This window comes from Pseudopipra pipra, chromosome 5 (assembly GCF_036250125.1).
Source record: "Pseudopipra pipra isolate bDixPip1 chromosome 5, bDixPip1.hap1, whole genome shotgun sequence".
Lineage (NCBI taxonomy): Eukaryota > Metazoa > Chordata > Aves > Passeriformes > Pipridae > Pseudopipra > Pseudopipra pipra.
The window spans coordinates 75,868,869-75,896,055 of record NC_087553.1 but is presented as its reverse complement, the minus strand read 5'-3'; the positions used below and the strand labels follow the sequence as shown (position 1 = coordinate 75,896,055).

The 27,187-nt window shown below is 45.7% G+C and overlaps 2 protein-coding genes across 20 annotated transcripts in view; one reads left to right on the top strand and one right to left on the bottom strand.

The window, feature by feature from the left end:
* LOC135415218 (uncharacterized) overlaps nt 1-27,187 on the bottom strand; it is a 75,349-nt gene that overhangs the window by 29,961 nt on the left and 18,201 nt on the right. For 4 of the 18 annotated variants that reach the window (XR_010430996.1, XR_010431007.1, XR_010431011.1 and 1 more), the window contains exons 2-3: nt 961-2,098; nt 435-506 (exon numbers count right to left, since the gene is read on the bottom strand). The exons of 7 other annotated variants lie outside the window; for them this stretch is intronic. The gene's annotated coding sequence lies outside the window, so the exon portion shown is untranslated. The remainder of the gene's footprint in view (nt 1-434; nt 507-960; nt 2,099-27,187) is intronic. 7 more of the 18 variants (XR_010430997.1, XR_010431006.1, XR_010431010.1 and 4 more) reach the window with 3 other exon arrangements.
* Nucleotides 11,793-26,102, top strand: LOC135415189 (uncharacterized). Of its 2 annotated transcripts, none has more exons than XM_064656841.1 (7): nt 11,793-12,159; nt 12,567-12,673; nt 13,162-13,304; nt 14,103-14,236; nt 21,812-22,337; nt 22,833-23,170; nt 25,221-26,102. In XM_064656841.1, exons 1-7 carry the CDS (start codon nt 11,904-11,906, stop codon nt 25,496-25,498), a joined length of 1,782 nt encoding a protein of 593 aa, XP_064512911.1. In that variant the 5' UTR covers nt 11,793-11,903; the 3' UTR covers nt 25,499-26,102. The 2 variants fall into 2 exon arrangements, with proteins under 2 accessions (XP_064512911.1, XP_064512909.1); XM_064656839.1 differs by having other exon boundaries at nt 25,218-26,102.

The following is a 27,187-nucleotide window of genomic DNA, read 5'->3' as shown; positions in this document are numbered from 1 at the left end:
AGGTGAGCAGAGCTACTGATTTTGGCACTGCAATTCAGTCTTTCTTACTAAGTCAAACTAGTACTCTTCACTGGTGCAGGAAGATACAGGGATAGTCTCAACAAATCCCTTTGGAAATTTATTTTAAGAACTCTCTATCCATCTGAATGGAAGACACAATCTTATTTCCCAATCATTTTCACACAATTAGCTCAAATATTAACACTAAACCAGTGAGCAACATCTGTTTTACAAAATCTTTAGTTTTATAAAGATATGCTCCACCACATCTAGGAAAAAAAAGGCAAATGGTGGACTCCTTCAGGACAGGAGTTTTCCCACAGTGAGTACGACTAGTAAATGAAATGTTAGACCCTCTCAACATAAAGGCAATTGTGTGCCTAAAAGCGACCCAAGATACACTGTTCAGGTGTAAAACAGCTAAAAACACTTACCAGTGTTTTTCTCAGGCGCTCGTATTCTGGACGATACTCTCTGAACAGGTGAATAAAGGGAGTGCATTCAGTCTGAAAAACACATGATTTGTATTGCATAAGGATCATCCTGGAGGCTTCTTTTTACTCAAAAAAAAAGTTTTCTCTAGGCTTTCATGTTTGAGAGACATTTCAGAAAGACTAACAGTACTTTTTTCCCCAGATTTGGATTCTGAAACCAATGGATGCAAAATCAATGAACATACTTCATTAAAACAGCAACAATTCAAACCTTGGTATGGAATTACAAGAAAAAAATTACTTCACAGACTTGCTGGCACAGATAGCTTTTACTGTTTCACGGAACAGCACAAAAATTCATCTCTGAATAGTTCCTTTTTACTGCTGCTTTTTATGCTGATACTGGACACCCTAAGCTACCTTGGCTATGGCAGCTGTACACTCCTTCAAATCAAAGGAGCAGACTCATGAATCAGGACCTTCAGGAAGTGGTCACTGGGTCGCGGACCAGAAGTTATCCCCTTACCTCTCCTATTCATCTACAGCTTTAGAAAGCTGGGTAAAAATCTCCCCCAGTCCTGTGCCAAACACTGCAGAAACACCAACCACCTGGAAAAGAGAACACACCAGAACTAGAGAGTAACTGAGCCAGATTTTTAATACAGAAAAAAAACCAAAATAAAAACAAACAAACAAACAATCCCCCACAACGACAACAAAAAAAATCAACACCACCGAAAAACCCAACAACAACGAACTACTAATCTAAACCTAACAACACCCATTTAATCAGCACAGTGGCCTAAGAGTGGGCAGGAACACTTCTGCTTCTGTCCAGCCCGCTTTCAAACTCTTCCTCCACTTGCTGTTCATGTTTGTTACTTCTGCTTTTTGGTTGTCGGTGATTTTGTGTTTGGTGAGTTGTTGGGGTATTTTGGGGGGTGTTTCTTTGGGGAAGGAGGTTTGTTTGGTATTTTGTAACACTGTAGGGCAATTCAAAAGAAAGGTCAAGTCTTTCTGCTGTTTACTTCTTTACTGTTAATAACCCGAGTTCTCATTCTGCATCTAGGGTTATAAGTGGTTAGCAAGTATCAGTGTACTAGAATTAAAGTGCAAAAGAGACAACAAGAACTGACCTTTTGGCTCTGAAATAGTCTAATACTTTTCATTTAGCCAAAGCACATTTAAAAGGTCCCCAGAACAGCAAGAGAGGGAGAATTTAATCAGTTGCTATGACAATACATTCAAAATGCACATCTACTTTCTAATTTCAACTTGTCTCTCATTACACTTCTGGCCATTTGTTCTGCTTGTATTAAACCAATTCTCTAAAAATACCTTGAATTAAGACTATTACCAGCCAGAATCCTACATCCTCTAACGAAAATTCTCCCTCTTTTTCATAGGCAAGACAGTCTCAACTACTGACTTCCAAATGGAAGACCTTTCCCAACACAGCCTTGCATTTGATCATTAATACAGTAAATATGCAGACAGCTCTCCAAAGGATTTTAAGCATTAAGGCCAGGCGCTGTGCCAATATATATCAATATTTATACTTTCCCTGCACTTCAGTACAAGCTGCCTTTTACTCCGTAATCCTCCTCATATGACCTGCTCTCCATCCAGTGCTCCAACAGTCCTGACAGGCAGATAAACATGACCTGATCAGCAAATAAGGAACAGGAAGTATGTTAGTTCTGTATATGGGACCACTACAATCCCTTTTGAAATTCTGTATATTGTTCCACATAGGACACTTACAATATTTTTGGTTTGGCTCTGTTATCATTATCTACATGAATGGAATCATTTCGTTCCTGTAATATCCACACAGCCGAGAAGGCTTGCTTTTTCTTTAGTAAAAGCTGATGACAAACACAATCAGCTAAAACCTTTAGCACAGACTATGGGATCATTAACAGCCTCCAGTGTATACTGTTGTCAGAGAAACAATTAATTTGTCCTCTCAAAACCTGGCTGAGTGGAAGAACAATCTTCTTCTTGCACAAGCAAATCTAAAGGGTTTTTTTGTTCATTTATTTGCTTTTGAGATTCTTTCCCTTCTTCCTATGTAGTACATTGCCCAACTGTACTTGACACTTTCAGAACAAGGAAAATTACCTCAGGTGGGAAATGCTGCAGCAAAGAACACTGCCTCTTACCAGCCTATCTGAGCTTTCATCTTGTGATTAATCACAGTTCAATATGAAATTATTCAGGCTGCCATTCAGTGTGACAAGCTGCAGTGTAACAAGCTGCAGTGTGACCTCAACACAGGTCATCAACAGATTACAGTTCAAAAGGGCAGTGCCAAGCCCCTTTAGAGAAGGACAGAATGGTGGGGGTTGGACAATACCTCTGGAGATCATCTAGTCCAGTCTCTCCTGCTCAAAAAGTGGGATTAGGCAGAAGAGGTTGCTCACAACTTTGCCTGAGCAAAAGTGTTTTAAGCATCTCCGGGGATGGAGACTCCACGATTTCTCTGGACCAGTCCAGACGAGGACTTCTTAAGTTATTGTTTTCAGTGGGAAGGTAGGGACAGAAACAAGCGATCCCAAAACTAAAACATCCCTGTGTTACCAGCACTGATCCAGCACAAATCCAAAGCACAGCCCCTACCAGCTACTGGGAAGAAATGTAACTAGCCCAGCCCAGCCTAGTCCAACGCAAATCCTGAGTCCGTCTCAAGCCTGAGGAACAAGGCCTTTGACTGGGGAGGAGATGGGACCTGTGGCCCTGTGACATTCACATAGTGACACAGGTTTTCCTGTATCCCGCTGGCAGCCCCGGGTATCCTGCTGAGCCTCAGCAGACAGGTGGGCAGGGCCATGTCCCCAGAGCGTGTGGAAAATGTTTTACAGACTTTTTAGTTTTGCATTTATTTATGCCTGGTTTTCCCCTCGTATAACTTTGCACCTTTTTGTACTAAAGCACCCATAAGGTGCAGGTCGGAAGAAGTGATTCCAGCCTGCTGTAATGATGAAAATAAACTTATTCAGCTAAACGTGCTTTGAAGTACTGGCAGAGCAGCAGCCTGCAGAGTTGGGCTGGAAGCAGTTTACACACTTTCTGAGGCTATTTGGTCTACTGCTCAATACATCAACAACTCAGAGTGCAGCTACTGTTCTTCTGCCCCTAAACTACACCTCAAGAACAGAAGCTATTGTTTTAAGGAGCATGGAATTGCTTATCTCCTACTGCCAAAACTGAATACGGACGAATCTTCCTCCCAGACAAAAGGCGCCAGGACAGAAAGCTCTTGCTGCCCACAGAGTTCCCCGGCTATCCCAACAACTGCACCTGAGAACCAGTCGGTAAGCAATTTCCTTCCTGGGGGAAAGGGCTTTTGTTCGCTTGTGAGAGTCCTGAGGGGGCATAGAAAGGAGCCACTTGTGCTGTCAAAAAGCCCTTACCCAGAAAAACCACCTAGTCACACAATCCCCACCATGCCCAGCCCTGCTCCCAGCCCTGGGAAGGAAAAAAGGGGGGAGGAAGAGGAGCACATCCAAAATCCAGGTCAATGTCCTCCTCCTCCTGTGTCACCAGAAGGGCCAGGAAAAGCACTGTGGGCAGGCTGACACCGAGGGTGGAAGGTGACAACGGGGCTGACGTGGGCACATCAATCACTTCTGTGTCTGGCTGCCAGTGCTGGGGGCTCAGCTGGACCCTTTGCTATGGAATATGGGGACTTGGATCTGCTGGGAACTTAAAGGCACCAGCAGCTGACCATCACCAACACTATCGTTCAGCAGAAAAATAGACTGAAGACAACCTGGATGCATCCTAGATCCAAGCATTGGCACCTCATTGATGACATCTTGGTGCGACGGAGAGCTGTCCGCGATGTCCATCACACCCACGCGATGCCCAGTGCAGGATGCCAAACAGACCATCGACTTGTGCGCTGTAAACTTGACTTCAACCTTAAGTTCAAACCTAAAAGGGGCGGTATTCCAAGGAGGAGACTTCAAGTGAACGATCTTCAATCAGCTAAAGTGAGAGACAACTTTCAGGCAAACCTTCAAACTAGGCTCGAGGATCATTCCATAGATCCCTCTCCTGAATCACTTTGGCAGCATATTAAAAAGAGCATCCTGCAGTCCTCTGAGGAATCCTTAGGGTTCTCCTTCAAGAAGAACAAGGACTGGTTTGATGAAAACAATCAGATCCAGGAACTGTTGAGGAAGAAGAGAACTGCTCACCAAGCACACCTTGCACTGCCATCTCGTCACGTAAGAAAAGCAGCCTTTCATCTTGCATGCAGCTCCAACAGAAACTTCGTGACATCCAGAACAAGTGGTGGATCAGTCTAGCAGGAAAAATTCAATTATGTGCAGATACGGGTGATCACAGAGGATTCTATGAGGCCCTGAAAACAGCATATGGGCCTACATACCCGGTCCAAAGTCCTCTACTCAGTGCAGATGGTCAAATGCTTCTGACAGATAAAACCTCTATTCTGAATTGATGGTCTGAACACTTTCAGACTCTTTTCAGTACCAATCATGTAGCTCAAGATTCAGCAATTCAACACATTACACAACAGCCAGTGAAGGATGAACTGGATATTGCCCCTACTAGGGGAGAAACTCTTAAGGCCATACAGCAGGTGAAAACTGGCAAGGCAGCTGGGGTTGATGGAATTCCACCTGAAGTCTGGAAACATGGGGGCCAAGCACTCCATGCTAATTCCACGAGTTTGTGGTGTGCTGTTGGGAACTAGGTGAACTACCATCAGACCTTCATGATGCAGTCATCATCACCTTATATAAGAAGGGAGATAAATCAGACTGCTCTAACTACTGAGGTATTACTCTGCTCTCCACTGCTGGCAAGATCCTGGCAAGAATACTCTTGAACAGACTAATACCCGCTAGAGCAGAAGGAATTCTACCTGAAAGCCAATGTGGTTTCAGAGCCAACAGGAGTACCACAGACATGGTATTTGTTCTCAGACAACTGCAAGAGAAGTGTAGGGAACAGAACAAAGGGCTCTATGTAACCTTTGTTGACCTCACCAAGGCTTTCGATACTGTGAGCAGGAAAGGTCTGTGGCAGATTTTGGAACGTTTAGGTTGTCCCCCCAAGTTCCTTAAAATGATCATCTCACTCCATGAGGATCAGCACGGCCAAGTCAGATATGGCAATGCAGTTTCTGAGCCCTTTCTAATATCCAATGGTGGGAAACAAGGCTGTGTTCTCACACCAACCATATTCACAGTCTTTTTCAGCAGGATGCTCCAAAGGGCCACAGCAGACCTCGATGATCAGGACGGGATCTACATTCGATATCGTACCAATGGAAGCCTTTTCAACCTAAGGCAGCTGAAGGCCCACACCAAGACCTTAAACCATCTTGTCTGGGAGCTGCTTTATGCTGACGCCGCCGCCCTCGTGGCTCACACAGTGGCAGCTCTGCAGCGTTTAACATCCTGCTTTACTGAGGCTGCTGAGCTCTTTGGGCTGGAAGTCAGCTTGAAGAAGACAGAAGTTCTCTATCAGTCTGCACCTCAGGAAGTCTCCATCATCCCCATATCACCATTGGCAATCAGAGCTCAAATCAGTCCAGCAGTTTAATTACCCAGGCAGCCTCATCTCCTCGGATGGTGAGATTGATGGAGAGATAGACAACAGGTTAGCAAAGGCATATAGTGCTTTTAGAAAACTCCATAAAAGAGTTTGGTGAAATAAACACTTGAAGAAAAGCACAAAGATCAGTGTTTACAGAGCCATAGTGCTGTCTACTCTCTTATATGGGTCCAAATCACGGGTCATCTACCGCCACCACCTGCAACTCCTGGAACGCTTCCATCAGCGCTGCCTCCGCACAATCCTGAACATCCCCTGGTCAGATTATGTGACTAACACTTATGTTCTAGAACAGGCAGCAGTTACGAGCATTGAGGCCATGTTGCTGAGAACACAGCTGTGCTGGGCAGGACATGTCTCAAGGATAAAGGACCAACCACTGAGATCTCCCTGAGATCTTGCTTTATGGTGAACTTGCCACCAGCTGCTGCATGAGAGGAGCCCCGAAGAGAAGATACAAGGACTCCCTGAAACAACATCTCAGCCTTGGCCACACTGATCTTCATCACTGGTCTACTCTGGCCTCCAATCAGGAGGTCTGGAGACACCCCATCTCTAACGCTGCTGCTTCCTTTGAGAACGCAGCAGGATCACCATTGAAGAGAAAAGACAACGCAGAAAGAACCGTGTCCTGTCGATCCCATCCCAGGAGTCTTTCTGCTCTGCCTTTTGCAGCCGGACGTGTCTGTCTCGTATTGGCCTCTTTAGCCAGCAGCGTGCTTGTAGCAAATGTGGGCAGAGCCCTTCCCAAATCTTCGTTCGCAAAGCCCAACCATGAATGAGTATGTTTAGGAACATTTAAAGGTCAGTTTATGCTTCTAAGCGCTCATGCCCTGGTTTACTTTGATTTCTTGCATTTCAGATAGGCCTCAACTTCTCACTATTTATTTCAATTTTTAACTCCAGCACCATCCTGCCACCGAAATCCATATCTGCACTGAAATGCTTTCTGAAGTTGATTAACATCTCTTTGATTTGTACAAACTGAATCAAACTAGTACAATACCCCTTCCAACTGCGCATTCAGGTTACAGGAATCAAGTTTAACAGAGTATCTGCTGTGTCCTATCACAGTCTTCTTTATGAGTCAGGATTTCTCCCTACATTATCTAATGAGGATAACCTGATTTCCCAAAAAATTAGTGTTAAACAGAAGCATAGGGTTTGTCAAACAGGTCCCAATACTTATCTAGGAAGATCCACAAAGAAGGCAGGGCATAGGAACACTGTGTGAGAGGTGCCAGTGTATCTTCCCCAGGAACCTGTGGAGACTGATACATAGTGTATCCAGACAAAAGAAATTCAGTATTTCTATACCGAAAAAAAAAAACCCTCAGAGGGCAGTTACACTAATTTATTCTTGTGAGAAGAACAGCAATGGAGCACAAGTATAAACTACATCTAAACAGCTTTGTTGAGAGTCTGAGAAAGTAACTGTTTACATCTGAAAGTTAATGTTATGACTCCTGTCATTTTTCATATAAAGAAGTATAAAATATATATACATATAGGTACATGTGGCTCTAAAGAGAGGAAAAAAAAAGCTCACAGCCCTGGGAACCTGAGTTGGTCCCTCCTCAAGGAAAATAAAAGAAAGCATTCTCCACAGTTCTTACTCCCTTCAAAAGAAAAAGCTGATATTAGGACCAGAGTTCAGTAAATAAACACAACCTTGCTCAGAAACAGGAACCTCTGAAGCAGTTAGTGATTTTTATAATTTGCACTTTTATCTAATATTGAAGAGGTCCCATCCCTTCTGAGTTATGTTTTGTCAGCTGAATGCTGTTAGCAAACTAAATGCCATTTTAGCCACACTGACATTGCAGCCAGCATGTCTTGCAGCTGGTGGCTGAACCAGGTGCACAGTTAGACCGATCAGACTGTCTGCAAAATGCTGGCACATGTTTCAGCTTACACTCATTTAACATGGTGAAACTGCTTTCAGGTGAAAGCATCTGTAGAAGCAGGACCTTCCAAGCTCTAGTGAACCTTGAAACAAAGACAGAAGGTATTAGGGAAACACACAGTAGGAGAATGGTGCCGTGAGAGCAACAAGATGGTAAGCCAGTAACCATGAGGAGGATGAAGGATATTCTATTTTGGTGCATCAGAATGCAGTGAAGCAAAGCTCATTCTTCATGCCAGCACTGTCTTTGCAGACAGTGCAACCCCCGTCGATGGAGAACCAGAAGCACTGCTAAATAACTACAGCCAGAGCACGTTAAAAAAGTAATATCTTCCTGCCAGCCCACTGGAAAAGACTACAGAATCACAGAGTCCTTAGGGTTGGAAGGGACCTCCGGAGAGCATCCAGTCCAACCCCCTGCCAATGCAGGGTCACCTGGAGCAGGTGACAGGGTAGCAGGTCAGGTGGGTTTGGAATGTCTCCAGAGAGGGAGATCCACGACCTCCCTGGGCAGCCTGTTCCAGTTATTTATGCTGAAGTGGAGCTTTTTGTGCTTTAGTTTATGGCCGTTGCTGCCCTCCTGCTGCTGGGCGCAACTGAAGGGAGTCTGGCACCATCCTCTTGGCACCTGCCTTGGAAATATTTATATGCATTAATGAGATCCGGTCTCAGCATTCTCTTCTCCAGACAAAACAGACCCAGCTCCCACAGCCTCTCCTCAGAGAGACGCTCCAACCCCCTCATCACCTTTGTGGCCTCCGCTGGACCCCCTCCAGCAGCTCCTTGTCTTTCTTGCACTGAGGAGCCCAGACTGGACACAGCACTCTAGATAACGAGGTTCACCTCGTTCACGCGACCTTTGCAACATCTAGGCTTCCGCGGCGTGCTGTGGGCGGCATTTCCACCAGCTCTTCGCGGGAGGCATTCTCCCAGGTATCCTGAGCCGAGCTCGAAGCATTCCCGTACCGTCCGTGGGGGCCGAGCAGGGACGCGGGGACGCTGCCCCGTTCCCTGCGGGTGCGGGGGTCGGGCAGCCTCCCCCCGCTGTCCCAGGGTCTCCTTGATGAGCCGGCGGGGCCGGGGCAGGACTGACCTCGGGCGGGGCATTAACCGGAGCGGGCTGGGCGAGGCCGGGAGCACAGGCGAGCCGGGATGGACGGGACGGGCCCGGACGGAGAAAACAAGGAGCGGGCGGCCGGAAAGCTGAGTAAGGGTGATGGTAAGGGTTGTTATGAGGGTTAAGGTTTATTATAAGGGTTCTTACGAGGGTATGGGTAAGGGTGGTGCCGGCTCGCCTTAATGAGCGGAGGGAGGCACTCGGCGCTGAGCCTAATGAGTGACGCCAGGGGAAGGGAATGGCTCCTCTGGGATGTTATCTGGGCGCTCCGGCCGACATTCCCACCGCCTCCCTCATCCCCGCGGCGTCCTGACCCCGCACAGGCACATCTTGGTGTCTGGGGCTCCGTGGCGGAGTTTGGGGACGAAGAGCTGCGGGGCCCTCGTGTGCCTTGGTTTGGAAAAGCACCTGAGCGAGGGTTGGGGGCAGGTTTCTTTCCCCTCCTGTCGCGCTGAGGGGCTCCCGCTGCCTCCGGTTTTCTGTTGTACCTTCCCCCCGCTGTCCGGTTTTCCGCCTCCTTGTGTAGATGGACCTCTGACATCTGTCCGTGTGCGTGCCTTCAGGTGGCTTTGTAACAAATGCCCCAAAAACCCTCAGAAGTCTTGCTGTCACAGTGCAAGTGGTTGGCTTGCTCTGAGAAATGTCTAAGGAGGTGGTTGTGAGAAGGAAAAGAGAGCTTGGCTTCCTGCTCGTGCACCTTCAGCAGCTCAAGTGTTCCAGACTGAACGTCTGATGTTCCCAGTCAGTTAAAATCTCTGCTGCTTAAGGTTATGTTTATCTAAAAGTGGGACAAAGTGATGTTCAGTCTGGTCTCTTGCCATGTGGGAGAAAGGAGTGGTTTGGTAAGTCCCTCTTTATTACCACGAAGGCCTATCTTTCTCTCCAAACTATTTTTATTACAGCTCTTCCTTGTCAATCCCAAGTTGTCGTGAGGCCTTTGCTATGTATTTTAGAAATAAGAGTAATTTACTTTTTCTTGCAAGAGTATTTCTGTAGGTAATATAAAACAGGTAGAAAGTACCTACACAAGACTTGGAAATTTATTTTGTGGTGTAAACACATACTGGTGTTTGCACAGAAACAAGTGAAACCCCTGCTCAAATCAAAGCACTAAGCTGAAAATGCCATTGCCTATTTGAGGTGTTGGGTTAGTGACAGAAAATACTGGTTTTTTCACATGATGAGTGAGATGAGCTAAGAGGCAACAAGGAGGGTGATGGAAAAAGGAATTATACAGAACAGAGCCAGACTGTGCCTCACTGTTTCTTGACCCTCCCCATCAGAATATTTCATGTCAATAGCAGTGGAAACTGTTGTTGCTTAACAAGATCAAATTATTATAGTTGCATAGCTTCCTGCTTCTGTTTCTTTCCCCTGCAGCTAATTTAGTTCTCTTAATCCTGTAAAAAGCAAACTGGAAGGTCTTGGAACAGCCTGGCATCCCCTCATACTTCCATGCAGATTCTCCCATCTGACGGATGTTGTGGGACTCCTTCTTGACTAACAGTTGTTTCAGAAAGAAACATTGAGGCAGAAAGCAAATCCCTTATTTTGATATTGCACTAATATATATCAAAAGTAAACCAGAGTGAAATGTTACAAAGAGAATTTTTCTAGATCCCCAAATTAAACGACCAAGTTTCTCTGTAAGCATATACAACTGAAATGCTGCCAACAGTCTGTTCAAACTTTCCCCTCTCCAGACAGAGGTAGATACATGGGTTTGGGTTTGTTATTCTACTTTCTATTCTTAAACATTTATTTGTTTGTTTGATTGACTGATTGATTGTTTTGTTTAGCTAGCAGGAATCACACAGACTCAGACATTCTAAGACAACCAGCAGGTTTTTGGGACATTGTTTTTTGGAAAAGTATATGCCAACTGGGAAAGTATAACGCTTCTTTATTGTTATGTTGCTTATTTTAATTATTTCTCTTGCTGTGTTCTCTCTGACCTGTCTTCTACTATTTAGTCTTCCTTACTATAATGCAGTTTGTGCTTTTTGTTAAACTTGATCACACTTGTGCACCTGTTTTTGTCCTCATCCAGCTATTTAATTTGCTGCTTTGTAAGTCTGTTATTTGTAAGTGTGGCTGAAGCTGCAGAAAAATAATTCAAGGCAGTTATCAGAAGCGTATACAATTAATGGTTTTTGCTTGGTCAGCTTTGGTATGACAGAAATACATAAAAAATTGTCTGCCATTTGTTAGATAACCCCTGTTGACACAATAGACCAGAATTTCACTTGTGTCTTTCTTTTGCTCGTAAATCATTAATTTTTATTCTGTCCATTATTCCAGAGACCTTTGCTATCCCCAGTGCTGTTTTCCCACTACTATATTTGTAATATGCAACCTTCCCTTTATTCTCTGTGCCTGGAATTACCTCTCCCTGTAGTTTACAGTTGGTAATGTTTTTGCAGACATCTTCACTCTCAATATGAACCATTTCTCATCACAGAGGTTTGACTGTCTCCCTGTTGACCATTTCAGTTTCTTTGCTCTTGCTTCCCTGGCAGGCTCTGTCCTGGTGACAGTTTTTATTTTGAGCTCTCCAATTCTTGTCACTGTTGGGTTTTGTTGTGTGGTGTTTTCCTTCTTCCATAACCGAAACTCCTGATCCAGGCACAGTGCATGTGAGGTGGGGTATGGGTTGGTTTTGGGGTGTTTTTTTTCCCATTTTTTCCTTACAGAGTGCCAGGATGAGGAGGACAATGTGTTGCAGTGTAAGGAGCACTTTGTGGTGGATCATGAGCGCCCAGGTCAGTCAGGGTCCCCTGAACACTGTGAGAGTCATTACCTTAATGGGACTGAAAAGGAGGCAAAGGAGAAAAAAAGTCCCAACAGAAGTGGAATGTCCGCCGAGAAAGCACCAAGTGGAATCCCTGGAGCTCCCTGCAGGCAGGACGAGGGTGGCCCAGCTACTTGCCAGTCATCCAAATGTGCTGAAGCCCAGCAATCCTACAAGGTGTCTTCAGTCTTGGAATCCAGAAGTAGCCACGATGCAACCAAGGAGGAGGGAAAAGAGGAAAAGGAGAAAAAAGCCTTACTTGAGAATCCAGACATCCTACCATCGGTCAGGAAGAAGTCCCGCACCTCCTACAATGCAGGTAGATACTGGGGCACCCACTGGCAGACAGGGGCACTTGTAGTGCCAGTGGCACTGGAGTTCCTTTCCCCATGCCGGAGGCTCATGGAGGTGCTGAGCTGCCCTGACTGGTGCTGCACTGCATTCCACACCATCAGATGTGTGAGGATCTTCAAATAGAGAAGATCTTCAAATAAAGTGTCTTATGTTTGAAGCATCACTAGCAGTGCTCTTTGTTTCTACTGCAAAAGAAGAGTTTTGTTTATTTTTGTGGTTTACTTTAAAAAAAAATCTTTTATGTTTTTCATGTGTTTCTAAATATAGTAAAAATGTTCTGTTTTTTTTCTGCTTCCCTCTTCTGTTTTTTTTTTACTTGTTTATCACATACTCCCCATCTCTCACTCTCTTTGAACAATGCATGTTTTCTAGAGCAGCTAGAAGAGTTGGAGAGGGTGTTCCAGGAAGACCCCTATCCCGACACTGAGAAGAAGATGGAGCTTGCAGCTGCATTTGGTGTGATGCCAAAGCGAATCCTGGTAACACCTGCGTGAGGGACAGAGGGTTCTGTGCAGAAAAGGGGTGGACAGGGACTGGGGCAGGGAGGAGGTGATGACTACACCTGCCACTGGTGACAAGGAAGAGAGCTCACAGGCATGGACACTGCTCAACCCCACCCAAAATGACCATGGAGTCTGAGGTTGCATATCTTCCCATTTCCTAAGATGAATCATATAATGGCTAGATAAATGAGGCTAAGGAGGTCAGAGTTAATCTCTTTTGTCTTGGAAATCATGGGCAGCAAAGGAAATTGATGTTTGGGGGTGTCTTTCTGCTATTATTTTTCTGTTTGCAATGAATTGTGCAGGTTCTTGGGAAGAAAGGTTTCTTGAGGTTCCTTTCTGTCAAAGGAAGGTTTTTGGGCTCATCTGGTGATGTGTGGAAGCAGTCACTGCTGATTCGTTGCCAGTGTCCCCATGTGTAGATGTTTTCCTTCCTGAATGCATCCTTTCTTTCCATTCATCAGGTCTGGTTTCAGAATCGCAGGGCAAAGTGGCGGAAATTGGAGAAGCTGAATGCAAAAGGCAACAGAAAACATCCAACATCGTCACCTCTGTCACATGATTATGGGTGGGGGACCTACTCTGTTTTCTCATCTTTCCACAACAGGTACCTAATGAATTAAATGTTTTCCTTTGCCATTTCCCCTTTACATTTAAACTATGGAGAGCTGACAATCGAGTTGGACCTCGGTAGCTCGTCAGATTTCTTGGCAAATTGTAGTAGACCCTCTTAAAAGAGGGTTTGAAATAAATCTGTTGAGATTGCTGTGGCTAAAGTCATGTGGAGCACAAGGGATGAGATAGAAAGGTCTATGGATCACCCCTTCATTTTATGTTTTTGTGAATGGTCAGGAGCCCATTGCATTTCCCACCATTGCTTTCCATTTCCATGGATTTTCACTTGGTGATGGAAGTGCTGCTTGCTTAGATCACTCTTACAAAGTCATGGGCTTCTTTGAACAAATATAAGGTAGCACCTTTCATAGGTGAGCAGGAGATATTTACTGGGGGGGGGGGGAAGGGAGTATGTGAGAGGATAGATAGTCTTTCAAGGGGCAGTGAGTGAATGTGTGAGGGAAGAAATTAGTTTCCACAGGGATATATTTGTGGCAATCTGGAGTGAGAAAACAGAATGCAAAGAGGAAAAATTAAGTTAAAGATTGGAGACCACCTGACTTATTTCATTGCATTGTCCCTGCTGCCTGTCCTACACTGGGGACTTGAGGCTGCTTCCCCAAATACTGCCAAGACAGCATTCCTTGCACACCTAAATCAGCCACTGCTTTCTTTTTCCACCAGCTAGTGATGTAGGATCTGCCCATTGTAGGGTAGAAGAGTATGTATTTGGTCATAATGCCTTGCCTTGTCTTCTGATTCATCCTCACACCCTTTTTGCTGCCTCCAGGGCACCTCCTCTGCCTGTGCCTCCGCTGCCTGATGTTGCTCGTGACCAATCTGCCGTGCTGGGAGGAAACGCTGCAGCTGGGAACTGCTCCAGCCTGCTCAGAGCACAGCTTGCACCACTCTCCTCTGCCTCAGGTGAGACCCCGACCAGCATGAGTGTTTTCCATAACTACAGCATTGGCTGGTGGAGCTAGGATGTTCCCAAACACTTTAGGGAAGGTCATGTGAATGCCCCACGCCATCAGTGCAAAATGTGACACCAGGTCACTGGACAGGCTGAGAAAGTTGGGATTGATCAGCCTGGAGAAGAGAAGGTTGTGTGGAGACCTCACAGCACCTTCCAGTATCTGAAGGGGCTACAGAGAAGCTGGAGAGGGACTTTTCCTCAGTGGCAGGACGAGAGAGAATGGCTTCAAACTGAAAGAGGGAAAATTGAGGTTAGATATGCAGAAGAAATTCTTCCCTGTGAGGGTGGGGAGGCCCTGGCACAGGTTGCCCAGAGAAGCTGTGGCTGCCTCATCCCTGGAAGTGTCCAAGGCCAGGCTGGGTGGGGGTTGGAGTAACCTGGGCTAGTGGACAGTGTCCCTACCCATGGCAGGGGGTTGGAACTGGATGTCTTTAAGGTCCCTTCCAACCCAAACTTTTCTATGATTGGAGGTATAGCAGCTCTCTGCTAACTGAGTCTGTACCAGCTATGTACCAGCACGGTGGTGCTTCTGTGCTGATGCTGGAGCCAAATTTGCAGTCCTTGTTCATGTCCTAGCCCAACCAGCAAGGAATTCTGAATATGACTTCATAAGGACAAGTGATAGGGGCATTCTTCCATAATAGCTGTTTGACACTGGTCCTGCTGCTCTAAATGATGATGAAAGTATTACTCTGGTTATGTTCTTCATGGCAGATATGCACATCCATACTCTGGTTTAGATGGAAACATTCTGGCTACAACCAGAGTCAGGTGAGGTGTGTGAGGAAGGTGCACTGTACAAACTGTTGGTGTTATAGAGGCTCCCTCAGGTTCTCCATACCTTTAAATGTCCAAGAGGGTTCCTCGGCTTCCCCAGGCAGTGCAAGTTTCCATTTTGTGCAAGACCTGGAGGGAGGGAGACTAGTTGAGTTCCAGAGCTGACACTGAATTTACTCTCAGTTGCAGTGGAGCTGGAGGTCAGTGGGGTGTGCTGTTCGACCAGGGTTCTACCTGTGCTGTGCTTAAAGATTGATGGCAACTAAAGACTGTTCAATTGTTTATTCGTGTGTGGGGTACCAGAGCATTCCCTGGAGTCAGGAATGCTCCCTAAAGCGTTTCCTATATATGTTTACATTTCCAAGTTGGCACAATTTGAAAAGATTTCCAAAGTGATGAGGACTTTATCACTTCCTTGGGAGGGTTATCCCAAGCAATTTCTGCTCCCTCATTTTATTCTAAATGTGCCAGTATTTAGTTATCAGTATTAAGGCCAGTTCTTGCAACTCATTTTCTAATAATGACTCAATTTTTTTTTAATAGTGCTGATACCTAAAAGTACTTTGGCACTGTAGAAAGCACCTCTAAGATTGTATCAGTAAGCTTAGAATGCTAATAAATACTTATGTGTGCTAAAAGTATGTAATTGAGATACCTAATTCAGTATTTCTGTCATTTAAATTTGCCTGTCATCCTCTCAAGGCAAGGACTACTTTAGTCAATCCTATGACCTATTTAATCAATAGGACTGTAATTCAGTTAGTTCTGGTTTTTCCACTCCTTACAGCAGGGTAAATATAGTCAAAGTGTTTGAATAATTCCCTGCTTCCCAGAGAGCTGAAGCAGTGTCATCTGTTGAGCCCTGTATTTAGATATAATTAGATAAAGACTAAGGTTTTGCAAAATAATTCATTTAAAGGAAACAAACCAATTATCCTCAGATTTCTATGCTGTAGGAACCTCTGCTGGTTCCTAAAATACATCTGCAGATGTGCTATTTAGTCAAGAGAGAATGTAATAGAATCATAGAATGGTTTGGGTTGGAAGGGACCTTAAAGATGATCCAGTTCCAGCCCCCTGCCATGGGCAGGGACACCTTCCACTACACCAGGTTGCTCAGAGCCCCATCCAACCCGGCCTTGGACACTTCCAGGGATGAGGCAGCCACAGCTTCTCTGGGCAACCTGTGCCAGGGCCTCCCCACCCTCACACCAAAGAATTTCTTCCTGATATCTACTCTAAACTTTTTGTTTGAATCCATTTCCTCTGTTAGAGAAATAGAAGTTTCATTCAGGGATGTGATCTTGTCCTCTGTTTTCAATGAGCCATTTCCTTCTGGGGAATCTGCATGCTGGGATGCAATTCTCCATGTGGAAAAGACAAGCAATCCTCCTGATAGGAGAGAAAGGTTCCATCTGAATTCTTGGTGCAGTGTGTAAGGAAGAAAAAGGGCAAGTGAATGTCCCTGAGGGTGAAATGAGTGTGTGGAAAATGAGTGATAAAGAGAGCTGGGTTTTTACTGCTGGAATCCTTTCATCTTGCTGCTGACTGCCTCCTATTGCATTTGCTGTGTGTGCATCCAGCTTTTAGGAAACACAGGCTTCCTCTGCTTGTCTGAAACCCCTGTGTCTTCAGTGATAGGGATGTGTGAAAATGAGAGTTTACTTCGTTCCACTAGATCTGTGTGAGGGAACAAGCCTCCCCTTGTTCTCTTTAAATCAGTCTGGGCAAGAAGTAATGAAATCTATTTGTGTCAGCTAAGGCTGGTAAATACTTTCCAGATACAGATCTGTTTGAGGGGATTAAAAAAAGTCCCTTTTCTAAGTCACTGTTCAGAAAAGAGGCTTGCTTTGGTAGTGCACACGAACTGTGAGGTTTGGTGAGTGGTTTTGGACCCGGTTGCCTGAGGGAAGGGAGGAATAAGGTTTGTGTAATGAACCACATGCTGCCCTCTTTATTTATGAAACCCACCCTGCCCTCCAAATTTGTTCTACTCTAATCAGATGGAAGTTAGAAGTCCTAAAAATTACATTCCTACAAGTCATGGGAGAACTGGTGCCTGGGCAGAGTAGAGACCTAAGTTGGTGCACTCTTTGAGGAAGAAGACTGATATTTGGTGTAGAGAGTCCTCATAGAAGAGAGATCTGCAGGGCACAGTGGCATGGAAAGCTGCAGTTGCAGTTTTGCCTTAACTAGATGCAGGGTAACACAGCTATGGGGAATAAAACAATAAAATTTGCTTTTTGTTTGTTTGCTTGTTATCTAGCATTGCATAGGCAGACTTTTCTCTTTAAGAAAGCAAAAACTGAAACAGGGAAAATGAAAGACAATGTGACCTGAATTCATTCATAAAAAAAAACTTGCCAAGAAATAGAGCCATCCAGGGTCCACCTGTTAGCTTTATTAGAATATCTCAGAACATGAAGGAGGGAAAACTTGAATAGGATAAAATCCAAACTAGCTGAAGCAAAATAAAATAGGAAACAAATTAGAAAAAAAAGCTATCAGTTTACAAGGCAAAACCAATTGCTTAGTAATGTTAGATTTCAGCAAAATAATTTGTGACCTGTGCATTCTGGTGCAGTTGTGCCCATAGATTTTGGCCTGCTGGAGTGGCTGTTCAGGTGCTTTCCTTGGTACCAGTGTATTTAGCCACTTTCAGCAGGACAAGAAAATGATGAGGACAGTATAATCTGTTACCTGAGACCTTTGGAGAGTGTTCTGTGCTGCCTTTTCCACTGTTTTTCTTTGCTCTGGCCAGTACTTCTGACTGTTGATTTGTGGGTTCTTTTTTTTCTAATGTCCCACTGTTTTTTCCAGTTTGCCAAACAAGCTGATTAAAAATGTCAGCGCGTTGTATTTGAGATGTATCTTACCTTGATGGCAGTTATGGCTTCTGATTTGGGTATTGGGCACACTGCTTGCTGTGAGAGCCTTTTGCGCCTCAAAACTTCCATTTTGAGCTTGCTTTGGTCTTAGAATTGTTTTTTACTACTTTTGCTGGACAGCATGCTTGAGATTAATAGATTTTTTTGACACTGGCAGTTCTTTAAAGTTGTTCTTGTTTTCCTGAGATTCCTTACTGATATGAATATATCTGTGATTCATTGACTTAAAGCATTGGCTTATGATTTTTTTTGAGTTAACCATTTAGAAAGAAAAGTTCCTCTGGTTTGTGGGAGGAGATTTTTCTGCCCCACTGGTGATTTTGCAGGAAATCCTTTGTTTCACGTGGCTGTATTGTGAGGACACCTGTCAGGAGCCCAGTCTGTGCAGATAACTGTCAGAGGTGGAATGGCTGTGGAAGTCTTGAGAGCAATTGGATGAAGCTGGATATGATCTGTCAGAGAAGAGTGAATAAACGACAAGCTCTAATGATTTTGTGGGAAATATCCCTCTCTTTAAATTTAGAAAGATGGCATAAACTTAGGGAACAAAGAAACAAGGAAGAATTTATTCAACACGTTGGGTCTTTCTCGCACCAAGTTTCCAGGGAAAAAGACACCTTCGGTTTAAATTCCATACATTTTATAGTTTTGCAAAATCCCACCCTTTTCAGATAAGTTTTAATGTATTCATCTTTACCTAAAAAGGTTTCTTTTCTCTGAAAAGGGGCTTTCCCTTTTTCCCAGTTGGCTGCAAGCCATCCCCTGTCAAAGGTGATGGATCTTCCTTTGTTCTTAGCCCAAAGAGAAAAGGAACCTCGTGTACAAAATGGCCCTAAAAGATTGAATTTTTAAGAATTTTCTCATTTCCCTTATCCTGCCGAAAGAGACCCTGATACCCAAGTTCAGCTCTTGGAACTTGGATATCTTACAACTTCGTGATACGTCTATTTATAAAAAACCCCATATTTTTATTTCTCAGAATTTCACTCACAGTATTCTGGCTTTTGAACAAATTACTTTAAAGCTGATGATGTGTAGCTGACATGGCAAGCAGGAATCATATCTTTTGAACAAGTGGTAGGTTCTGGCCTACTGAAAATCCAGAAGAGGATCAGACTGACAGGCTTCTCAAAGCAATGCCATTAGAAACTGAATTGGTTCATTGACCATCACTCCAATTAAATGAAGAGGCCATTGCTCCTAAGTTTGAGTAATATTTTTTTTCTACTTTCAAGATGTCATTTGCACAAAAGGCTGTAATTACTCAGCATTAAAAGAAACTGTTTGTGACATCAGTGTGTGACACAGGCTTGTGAAACCAGGCCCTGCTGCAAGTTCATGGATACATCTCTAGGACAAGCCTCAGTCTCCTTCACGACTCGTGAAAGACAGACATCCCAGTCATGCCGACAGAAAAACACACATCCTTTCTGTTACTGTAAGACTCTGTCCCGCTCACTGGAAGCTGTTTGCACTAAGGAATGGATCTCTGAACTCTGCCAGGATGTTGAGGAAGCAGCTATAGTAGGGGTAAGGCAGGTGTGTGGGTGGAGACTTAGAATAGACATTCTTGAGTTAAGGCACATGTCTTAACCAGGGCTGGTTCAGAGATCTGAAGCTGCAAATTATTAAATTGCTCTCCAAAAATTCCCAAGGCTGTCTCATGGACTGAAAATCCAGAAATAATGGAAGTGATAAACAAAAATCCTGCTGTTACATTCCCATGTTCACTGGAAAGCCTTCTGAGGTTATTTATCTCTATATCAGTGTCAGGAAAAGCAACAGAATAGTAAAATGTAGGTATTATCTCAAGCCAGTGATCAGAATTCTCCATCAAACAATTCTGGAATCTTCTGTAAATATGTCAGATTTAGCAGATATTGCTTCTCTGGGAATTGTTTATTCCCACTGCATTTGTGACTTTATTCAGAAGGCATCTGAATAAAGCCATCTGTCTTTGAAAGGACTGAGAAGACAAGGAGTCTTGAGAAAAGGCTAAACCAGCTCTTTGGAGGCCATGGGTGTCCCTTCACAATCTCTTTGCCTGGGGGTCCTATTGCCATGACCCACAAAGATTATCTACACCTAAGTATTGCAAATATTTCAAAAAACAACTTAATTTTTAGTAGATGTGAAAGTGGGATTAGAAGTGACTTCCTGGGCTGCTTGTATTCATCCTGAGGAAGACTAGTGCCATCTGCAGAACAGCTCACCCTAATGTCATTATTGAACTGAAGCTTTACCTGGATGTAGACTGGTTTTCAGGTAGGTATGTTTCATAATGTTTGTGTGAACATTCTGGGACACGATGGTTAGGAGAACCTATGCAAATGAAGGTTTAAAAAAAAAATCAGGAGAGATCTTCAGTTTCATTTCTGGCTAAGCCATTTTGATTTTGAGGACACTAAATATTGGCTTCCTTGTGCTTTGTTGTGTGGGAGTATATCTGTGCTATGTCAAACACCGGGAGTGGGACAGGTATATCAGAGATGCTGCCTGACATGGATAAATAGTGTGTTCAAACAGAAAAAATAAACCGCTGAGAATTGCATGGGCATGTGAATGCTTGAGAGATGCCATCCTAGCTCTTGCTCCGGTTTTCTAAAGGAGCCCAAAATCGAGGTTATTGAAACTTGAAAAGTTTTCATTGAAACACCATGATTCCCTCTCTCCATGGTTGCAGAGAGTTGGAAAAAACTGCATGTGGGAAGATGCAATGAGACAGAAATGCACAGTGTGATGGGGAATCTGAGAAACAGTGCTATGAGGTGTTGAAGTGGAATCTCCTCATCAGCTCTCTGGGCTTGCATTCCAAAATTCTCCGAAGGTTGCTAATGCTTGCTGTGGCATCTTTGGGTTTTATGCTTGAGGCCTTTCATTCGTACCTGGTGGAGTGCCTTTGATGTTACCCTGTATGCCTGCAAGGGTGAAGTACAACTGTAAACTCTCCATAAAGCTTTCCTAGGAGTGGGAGTAGACCAGCTTTACCTGAACAGTTGGCTGGTTCAGCCCAGCTAGACTCAAAAAATCATTTACACTTGTGAAGAGAGAAATCATTTGCTAATTGCCATAATGAAAGAAAATCTGGTTCTCTTGCCCCATGTGCAAGCTCCTTGAACTTCTGTGTATAGTTGTTACTCTGGATCACCAGCATATGTGATTCTGACCTTTAACGTCCTCTATTGTCCTGTTTCCACAGAGGCTCTTCTGTAAGAAACTCTTCCTCTCTCATTTTCCAGCAGTGACTGAGGAGAGAGGTCACCAAACAAGATTCTAGGAACCAAAAGGTGTTGGTTTCTTTTTCTGTGTCCCAGCTTCTTTTTCCAGAAGATCTTCAGCTGACATCTCTGCTCTTTTAATTTTTGTTTCTGGCACGACTCATCTGAGTGAAAATATGGTCAAAACAATGACCGAGGATGTGGATGTGCATGTGCACGTTTTTGTTTCTTTCAAGCCACAGTTAAATTTTTCAAAAGGGTAATCTTTTGAGTTGAGTGCAGCACACTCCTCCCAGAGGACAGTAGTGATGGAAGATGACTGGGGGATAATTCCTGGCTTTTTTCCAGGAAGTACTTTGCTTCACTTGGCTGCCTTCTTGAGAGCTGAATAAATATAATATGCAGAGGCTGAAATCATGAAGGTAATTTTATTTAGCCAATAAACACCATCCTGTGCTCCAGAGAACTTGCTAGTACTTCCTTGTGCTTCTCTACAGCAATGCCGGTACTTGCTCACTTTTATTCCCACCAGTTAATGTCTGGCTTCTTGCGTTTCTGTTCTGCTCCTCCTTCCCTCTGCTTGCTCCTGTTCATTCCTGCTATGACAGCCCGGTGTGACAGTCTCTCTTTTCATTCACAGCCTCCTCGGTGGCAGGAACAGTGGCATCTTGTGGAGAAGTTCAGGCGAAGATGTCGCTACAGCTCGGCTTCAACTCCAGCAGAGTGGACAGCTTCAACTCCAGCAGAGTGGACAGCTTCAACTCCAGCAGAGTGGACAGCTTCAGCTCCAGCAGAGTGGACAGCTTCAGCTCCAGCAGAGTGGACAGCTTCAACTCCAGCAGAGTGGACAGCTTCAACTCCAGCAGAGTGGACAGCTTCAACTCCAGCAGAGTGGACAGCTTCAACTCCAGCAGAGTGGACAGCTTCAGCTCCAGCAGAGTGGACAGCTTCAGCTCCAGCAGAGTGGACAGCTTCAGCTCCAGCAGAGTGGAGTGCTTCCCGAGCCTCCCCGGCCCTCCTCCCGTCCGCAGGACCACCAACCTGTCCTTCAGCCTCCACAGCCCTGCTGTTCCCATGGCGCTGGACATTCCCAACAGTGAATGCTGGTTGTCCAGTCAGGAAAATGGCTCCAGGGAGGCCTTCACTTACAACATCCAGAATCAAGGGTAGGAAAGATGAGAAGGGAAATGGAAAAAGCAAAGCCTGGGAGAAGCCTTGCGAGGGTGAATGTGGGACATGGGACAAGGAATTAGGTGGGAGCATAAGTGAAAAGGGAGGTGCAGGAGTGACAGTATCTTTTAAATGAAGCGTGAAAAGCTGCATGATGTGCATAGTGGGACAGGGCACCTGCTGTGAAACAAGCGATACCTCTGGTCAGAATGCTTCCAGAATTGCATACCTGTCAAGGAAAAGAGAGGATGTTTCAAACTTTGGGGTGTGCTCTGGAGAGTGGGAAGATAATCCCCGCTAATGCCCATTGGTGAAGAATCCTGCTGTGATACCACTTGGCTCAAGTGGTTTCTGTTGCCCTTGTCCTGGCATCTGGGAGGAGGGGTTGGAGTCAGATCAGGGTTGGCAATAACACAGTAGTTTACTGGATGGGTTGCTGTAGCTGTTGACCCTACTTTAATCTCTGGATTGCCTCTCCTTGCTCTCTGCAGCTTTAGTCCACCACCCTCCTGCCCTTACCCTGAGCAGCTGGAGACTGCAGGGAACCTGGAGACCACGTACTGCCAGTCCAGCAGCCAGGGGGGAATTTACCAGCTGTCCCAATATTCCCAGCAGCACCAGCTCTCCCAGTTCTGCCAACTGCCAGATCACCTGGCCACCAATTTGCTCTCCAGTGACCACCTCCCTCCTCCAACACCCCCTGAGTCCCATTCAGCTTTCCTGGCCTTACCTGGTAACACTGGAGCAGTAACCTATGGAGCCACACAAGGCTATGGACAAAACCACATGGAGGAACAGCTTGTGCTGCAGCAGTCAAGTGGAATCTCAGGTAAATTTCTGAAATATTTTGTCATCCTGCATCTCTGGAGTAACTAAACCATACCCTGAAACACTCAGGATGATCAGTGGTTTTACTGGTGGCTGTGACAGAAAGTAGAAACGTGCACATGCATGCACAGATATATATGTATGTGTGTGTGTATGTATATATATATATATATGGGCCCATCTTTTTTTCTAATTTCCTTGTATGCTTGTTTTTTTTTAAAGTGCTGAGTGACCCATTCATTTGAATCAAAAGTTACTACTCAGGTTGCACATGTCAGAAAGAGCATTAAATATGAATGTGTCAGGTAGTGCAGTAGTTTTTCTCTGGACTGAAGAACTAACTTTTGCAGGAGTGTACTGTTGTGCAAGTGAACATGCCTTTGGTATATGTGGGTGGGAATCAAGGGTGCAAAATGGAAAAGGTGCCACAGCAAGCGGAATAGTTGGAGGTAGAAAGAAAAACAGGCTTCTCACTCTGTTGGGCTTCTGCAGAAACCAGTTTGAAGTTTCATATCTTGGGGTAGTGCAAAAGAAGAGAGAGACAGAAGCCAGTAGAGTATGCATATAGAGTCTTTCTTTTTCTTCCTCTGGTTTGAATTTGCAACAGATTAAGGCCCTTCTGCATAATTTTCTGAAAAGTAACTAGGTGAAACTGGCACTGTTGGTCTCCTTGTTTTGTGTCCAGGCTTTGTATTTTGAAGTTATTCAAGCCCAAGTATAATCAAATGATAAACCATTGCAGTTAGTTTATTTGGACTGTCAGGTTTGTTGAATTAAGCTCACAGTCCAAAAACTACATGTCTTGTCTTATCACATAAGAGAATAGTTTCAGACCACAGATGCTGCTGCTGGTTTTGTACCAGTCTTGTGGACCTTGTTAGGGAGGGAAGTCTGACTCAGAGTCTGACTCACAGCAGGCTGCAAACTGGCTCTTGTTCCCATTATTCCTGCTGACATTGTCCAGGCCAGGTTGGCAGCACCTGTGCTATCTACCACACTTGGCCTGTCTCCCCTCTCTGGTTTCAAGGCATAATTATTCTTCTCAGTGGTTTTTCAGTCTGAAGTGCCAGAAATAATGAGAGGGCTGTGCCCCAGTGCACCAAATTAACATTTTTATAGCGTGATGCCAAAGTGTGTGTTGCATTCTTTGGGGCACATTGTGTGAGCATAAGGGGTGTGTAAAGGTGCAGGCTGATCAAGTTGAAAGATTGTTGAAGGAACAGAGGCAGAGTTGATATTCTCTTACTCTGTCCAGAGCACAATCAGCAGTGAGTGGCTGTTCTGTTCGAGGAAGGGATCCTACAACTGTTATGACCAAGTTCACAGAATCATAGAATGGTTTGGGTAGGAAGGGACTTTAAGGATCATCCAGTTCCAACCCCCTGCCATGGGCAGGAACACCTTCCACTATCCCAGGTTGTTCAGAGCCCCATCCAACCTGGCCTTGGACACTTCCAGGGATGGGGCAGCCACAGCTTCTCTGGACAACCTGCCTCACTACTCTCACAGGGAAGAGTTTCTTCCTAAAAAGGTTCCAGGTTCCCAAAGTGCAGTGGGCAGGGAACCAGTCTGTCAGTGCAGACACACCTGGAAGTCTTACTTCACCGAGTAAGCAAGTGAACAGCTTAGTTGGATTATAGCTATTACTTAACATTCCTGCTTCCAGCTTCCATAAATGAAAGTGAAGATTAAACATTCAGGTTATGCTTGACAGAGTTGGAACCTCTTGGAAAATAGGAGTGGAGAAAAAAAATTGGGGGGTGGGTGTCTCTAATATCGTTACATACTCTCAGGATCAGTGCTGAGTGACATCATGATTTCTTTTTACGTTATAACAATGCTATGAATTTCCAAGATTTTTTCTCCTAAGAACTACCTTTTGGATAAAAACACTGCAGTGTAAACAGCAAAGTGATCCTTTATCTATATGTGGTGTCTGCTCTACTGCAGTGGCCACCAGAGCATGGCTGCAATGCTGTTTGCACTGAGCATAGACATGCTGCTGTTATTTTCATTATTCTGTCTTTCCTTTGTTGCTTTTCCCTCAGCAGACACCACTGCCTATCAGGCTGTCCCTTGGAGTGATTTCTACATGCAGGAAGCTCAGTTCTCAAATCAGCTGCACTCCCAAATGCCATTTTTTAGCACAGCAGAAGGACAGAACTTCACAGAGCCATCTCTTCTTCAAGTGCCCAATGGAACAGCACTGGGATCCATGTCACAGGCTGGAAAGCAAAAGGGAGTCACACCAGATCAGAGTTCAAACCAGAGCCACCAAACAGAGCCAGAGCTGGCATGGCCATGGCTCGCTGAAAGAGAGATGATGTAGAGTGTTGTAACAAGAAAGGAGACACCACTGTTGGTAACTGAAAGGCCAGCTGATTCTTTTTTTGGGGGGGAAAGGAAAGAATTCCAAGACAGCAGTAGCTCCTATGAATGCAGGATCAAAACTGTGGCATGAATGGGAATGGAACTTCCTTTTTTCTGGTCTGCCATCCGAGGCTGGTCCCGTTATCCTGTACCTGGTTCTTAGATTCATCTGTTCATAGAAAGGGGGACTTAGAAGTCAGTAAAATAGATGCCAAAGTTCTGTCTTCTCTCAGACAACGTCTGTTGTGAGCTGAATGGCTGCACAGGACTGACAATTTCTAAGATTTCCAGAGGTATAAACACCTCTCTTCAAGGCAGAACTTCTTCAGCACGAGAGGGGAAAAGGGAAGAGAAGAGAGAGCTTTCTGTCTGGATTTCCATTTCCAGGCTTTTTCTTTTTTGGAAACAAGATTATCCTACTTTCGAACGGTTGAAAGGTGTCATATGCCTTAAATATTCTTTGGATGTGTATGGGGGTATATGTGTGTCTAATTTTGAAATATGAGACATTTGAAAAATCCAAAGTATTTTGTTCTATAGTTTTCCATTGTCTTCTTTCCCCCTTTAGTGACACGTCTGCCCCATCCCAGGAGGCAAAACCAAGCACAATTGCAGACACCTTGCACCCAGCATCACATATTTCCCTCACATCCTGAAGCCAGGGCTTAGCTCTAGCCTTTACCTTTAACACTGCTGCCAGAACAACTTGGCAGCACACAAGTCAGGAATAATATTCCAGTTCAGGTCTCCCCGCGGCCGGGGCCAGCCGCAGCGCTCAGGCTCCAAGTCCCCTCGCCGGCAACAGGTCTACCCCCCTCACCTGGCACCGGGGCGAGCCAACCCTCAGCGCCACACCCGCACGCGCGGGGTGGGGACGGAACCGCCTCCCGCCCGCACCGCCCGGGCGGCCGGGGGCGCCGAGGCTTGGCCGCTTCCCGCTGTGCCGGGGGGTCACCAGGTCTAACCCCTAGCGGGGAGATGTCGGCAGCGGGGCCCCTCCGCCCTGCGGCGAGGGGCCCCCTTTGCTGCCGCCCCTCAGCACCGGAGCGCCCCTAAGCCCCCGCCCCGGGGGGGCCCGGGACCCGCGCGGAGGGAAGACCAGGCTCGCGCCCGGCGCCGGGCGGCACGAGGCGGGAAGGACAGCAGGTTCTGCCGCGCCGCGGCCTCGCCCCCCCGCCCCGCGGTACGCGACGGGGGAGAGGCGGCGCCGCGTCCGTCCGCCCCTCCGCTCCCGACCACGAGCGGCGCTCCGCACCGGGCCCGCCCCGGGGGGCGGGCGGCCGGCTATCGCGAGCCCACCGAGGCGCCGGCGGCGCTGCGGTATCGCTACGTCTAGGCGGGATTCTGACTTAGAGGCGTTCAGTCATAAGCCCGCAGATGGTAGCCTCGCGCCAGTGGCTCCTCAGCCAAGCGCACGCACCAGGGGTCTGAACCTGCGGTTCCTCTCGTACTGAGCAGGATTACTATTGCAACAACACATCAGTAAGGTAAAACTAACTGCCGGCGTCGGCGGCCCCGGGCGGACGGGGCGGCGCCTGGGTGGGGAAGGTGCCGCGCGCGGGGCCCCGGCGGCGGGTAGACCTGTTGTCGGCGGGGGGGCTTGGAGCTGGAGCTCCGGAGCTGGCCTTAGCGGCGGGTAGACCTGTTG

What these genes read in the sequence shown, in the direction of transcription:
- LOC135415189 (XM_064656839.1), top strand. Translation starts at nt 11,904, where the DNA reads ATGTCCGCCGAGAAAGCACCAAGTGGAATCCCTGGAGCTCCCTGCAGG. An exon ending in TGATGCCAAAGCGAATCCTG is followed by an intron (nt 12,674 to 13,161) that starts GTAACACCTGCG and finishes TCCATTCATCAG; the next exon opens with GTCTGGTTTCAGAATCGCAG. An exon ending in TTCTCATCTTTCCACAACAG is followed by an intron (nt 13,305 to 14,102) that starts GTACCTAATGAA and finishes TGCTGCCTCCAG; the next exon opens with GGCACCTCCTCTGCCTGTGC.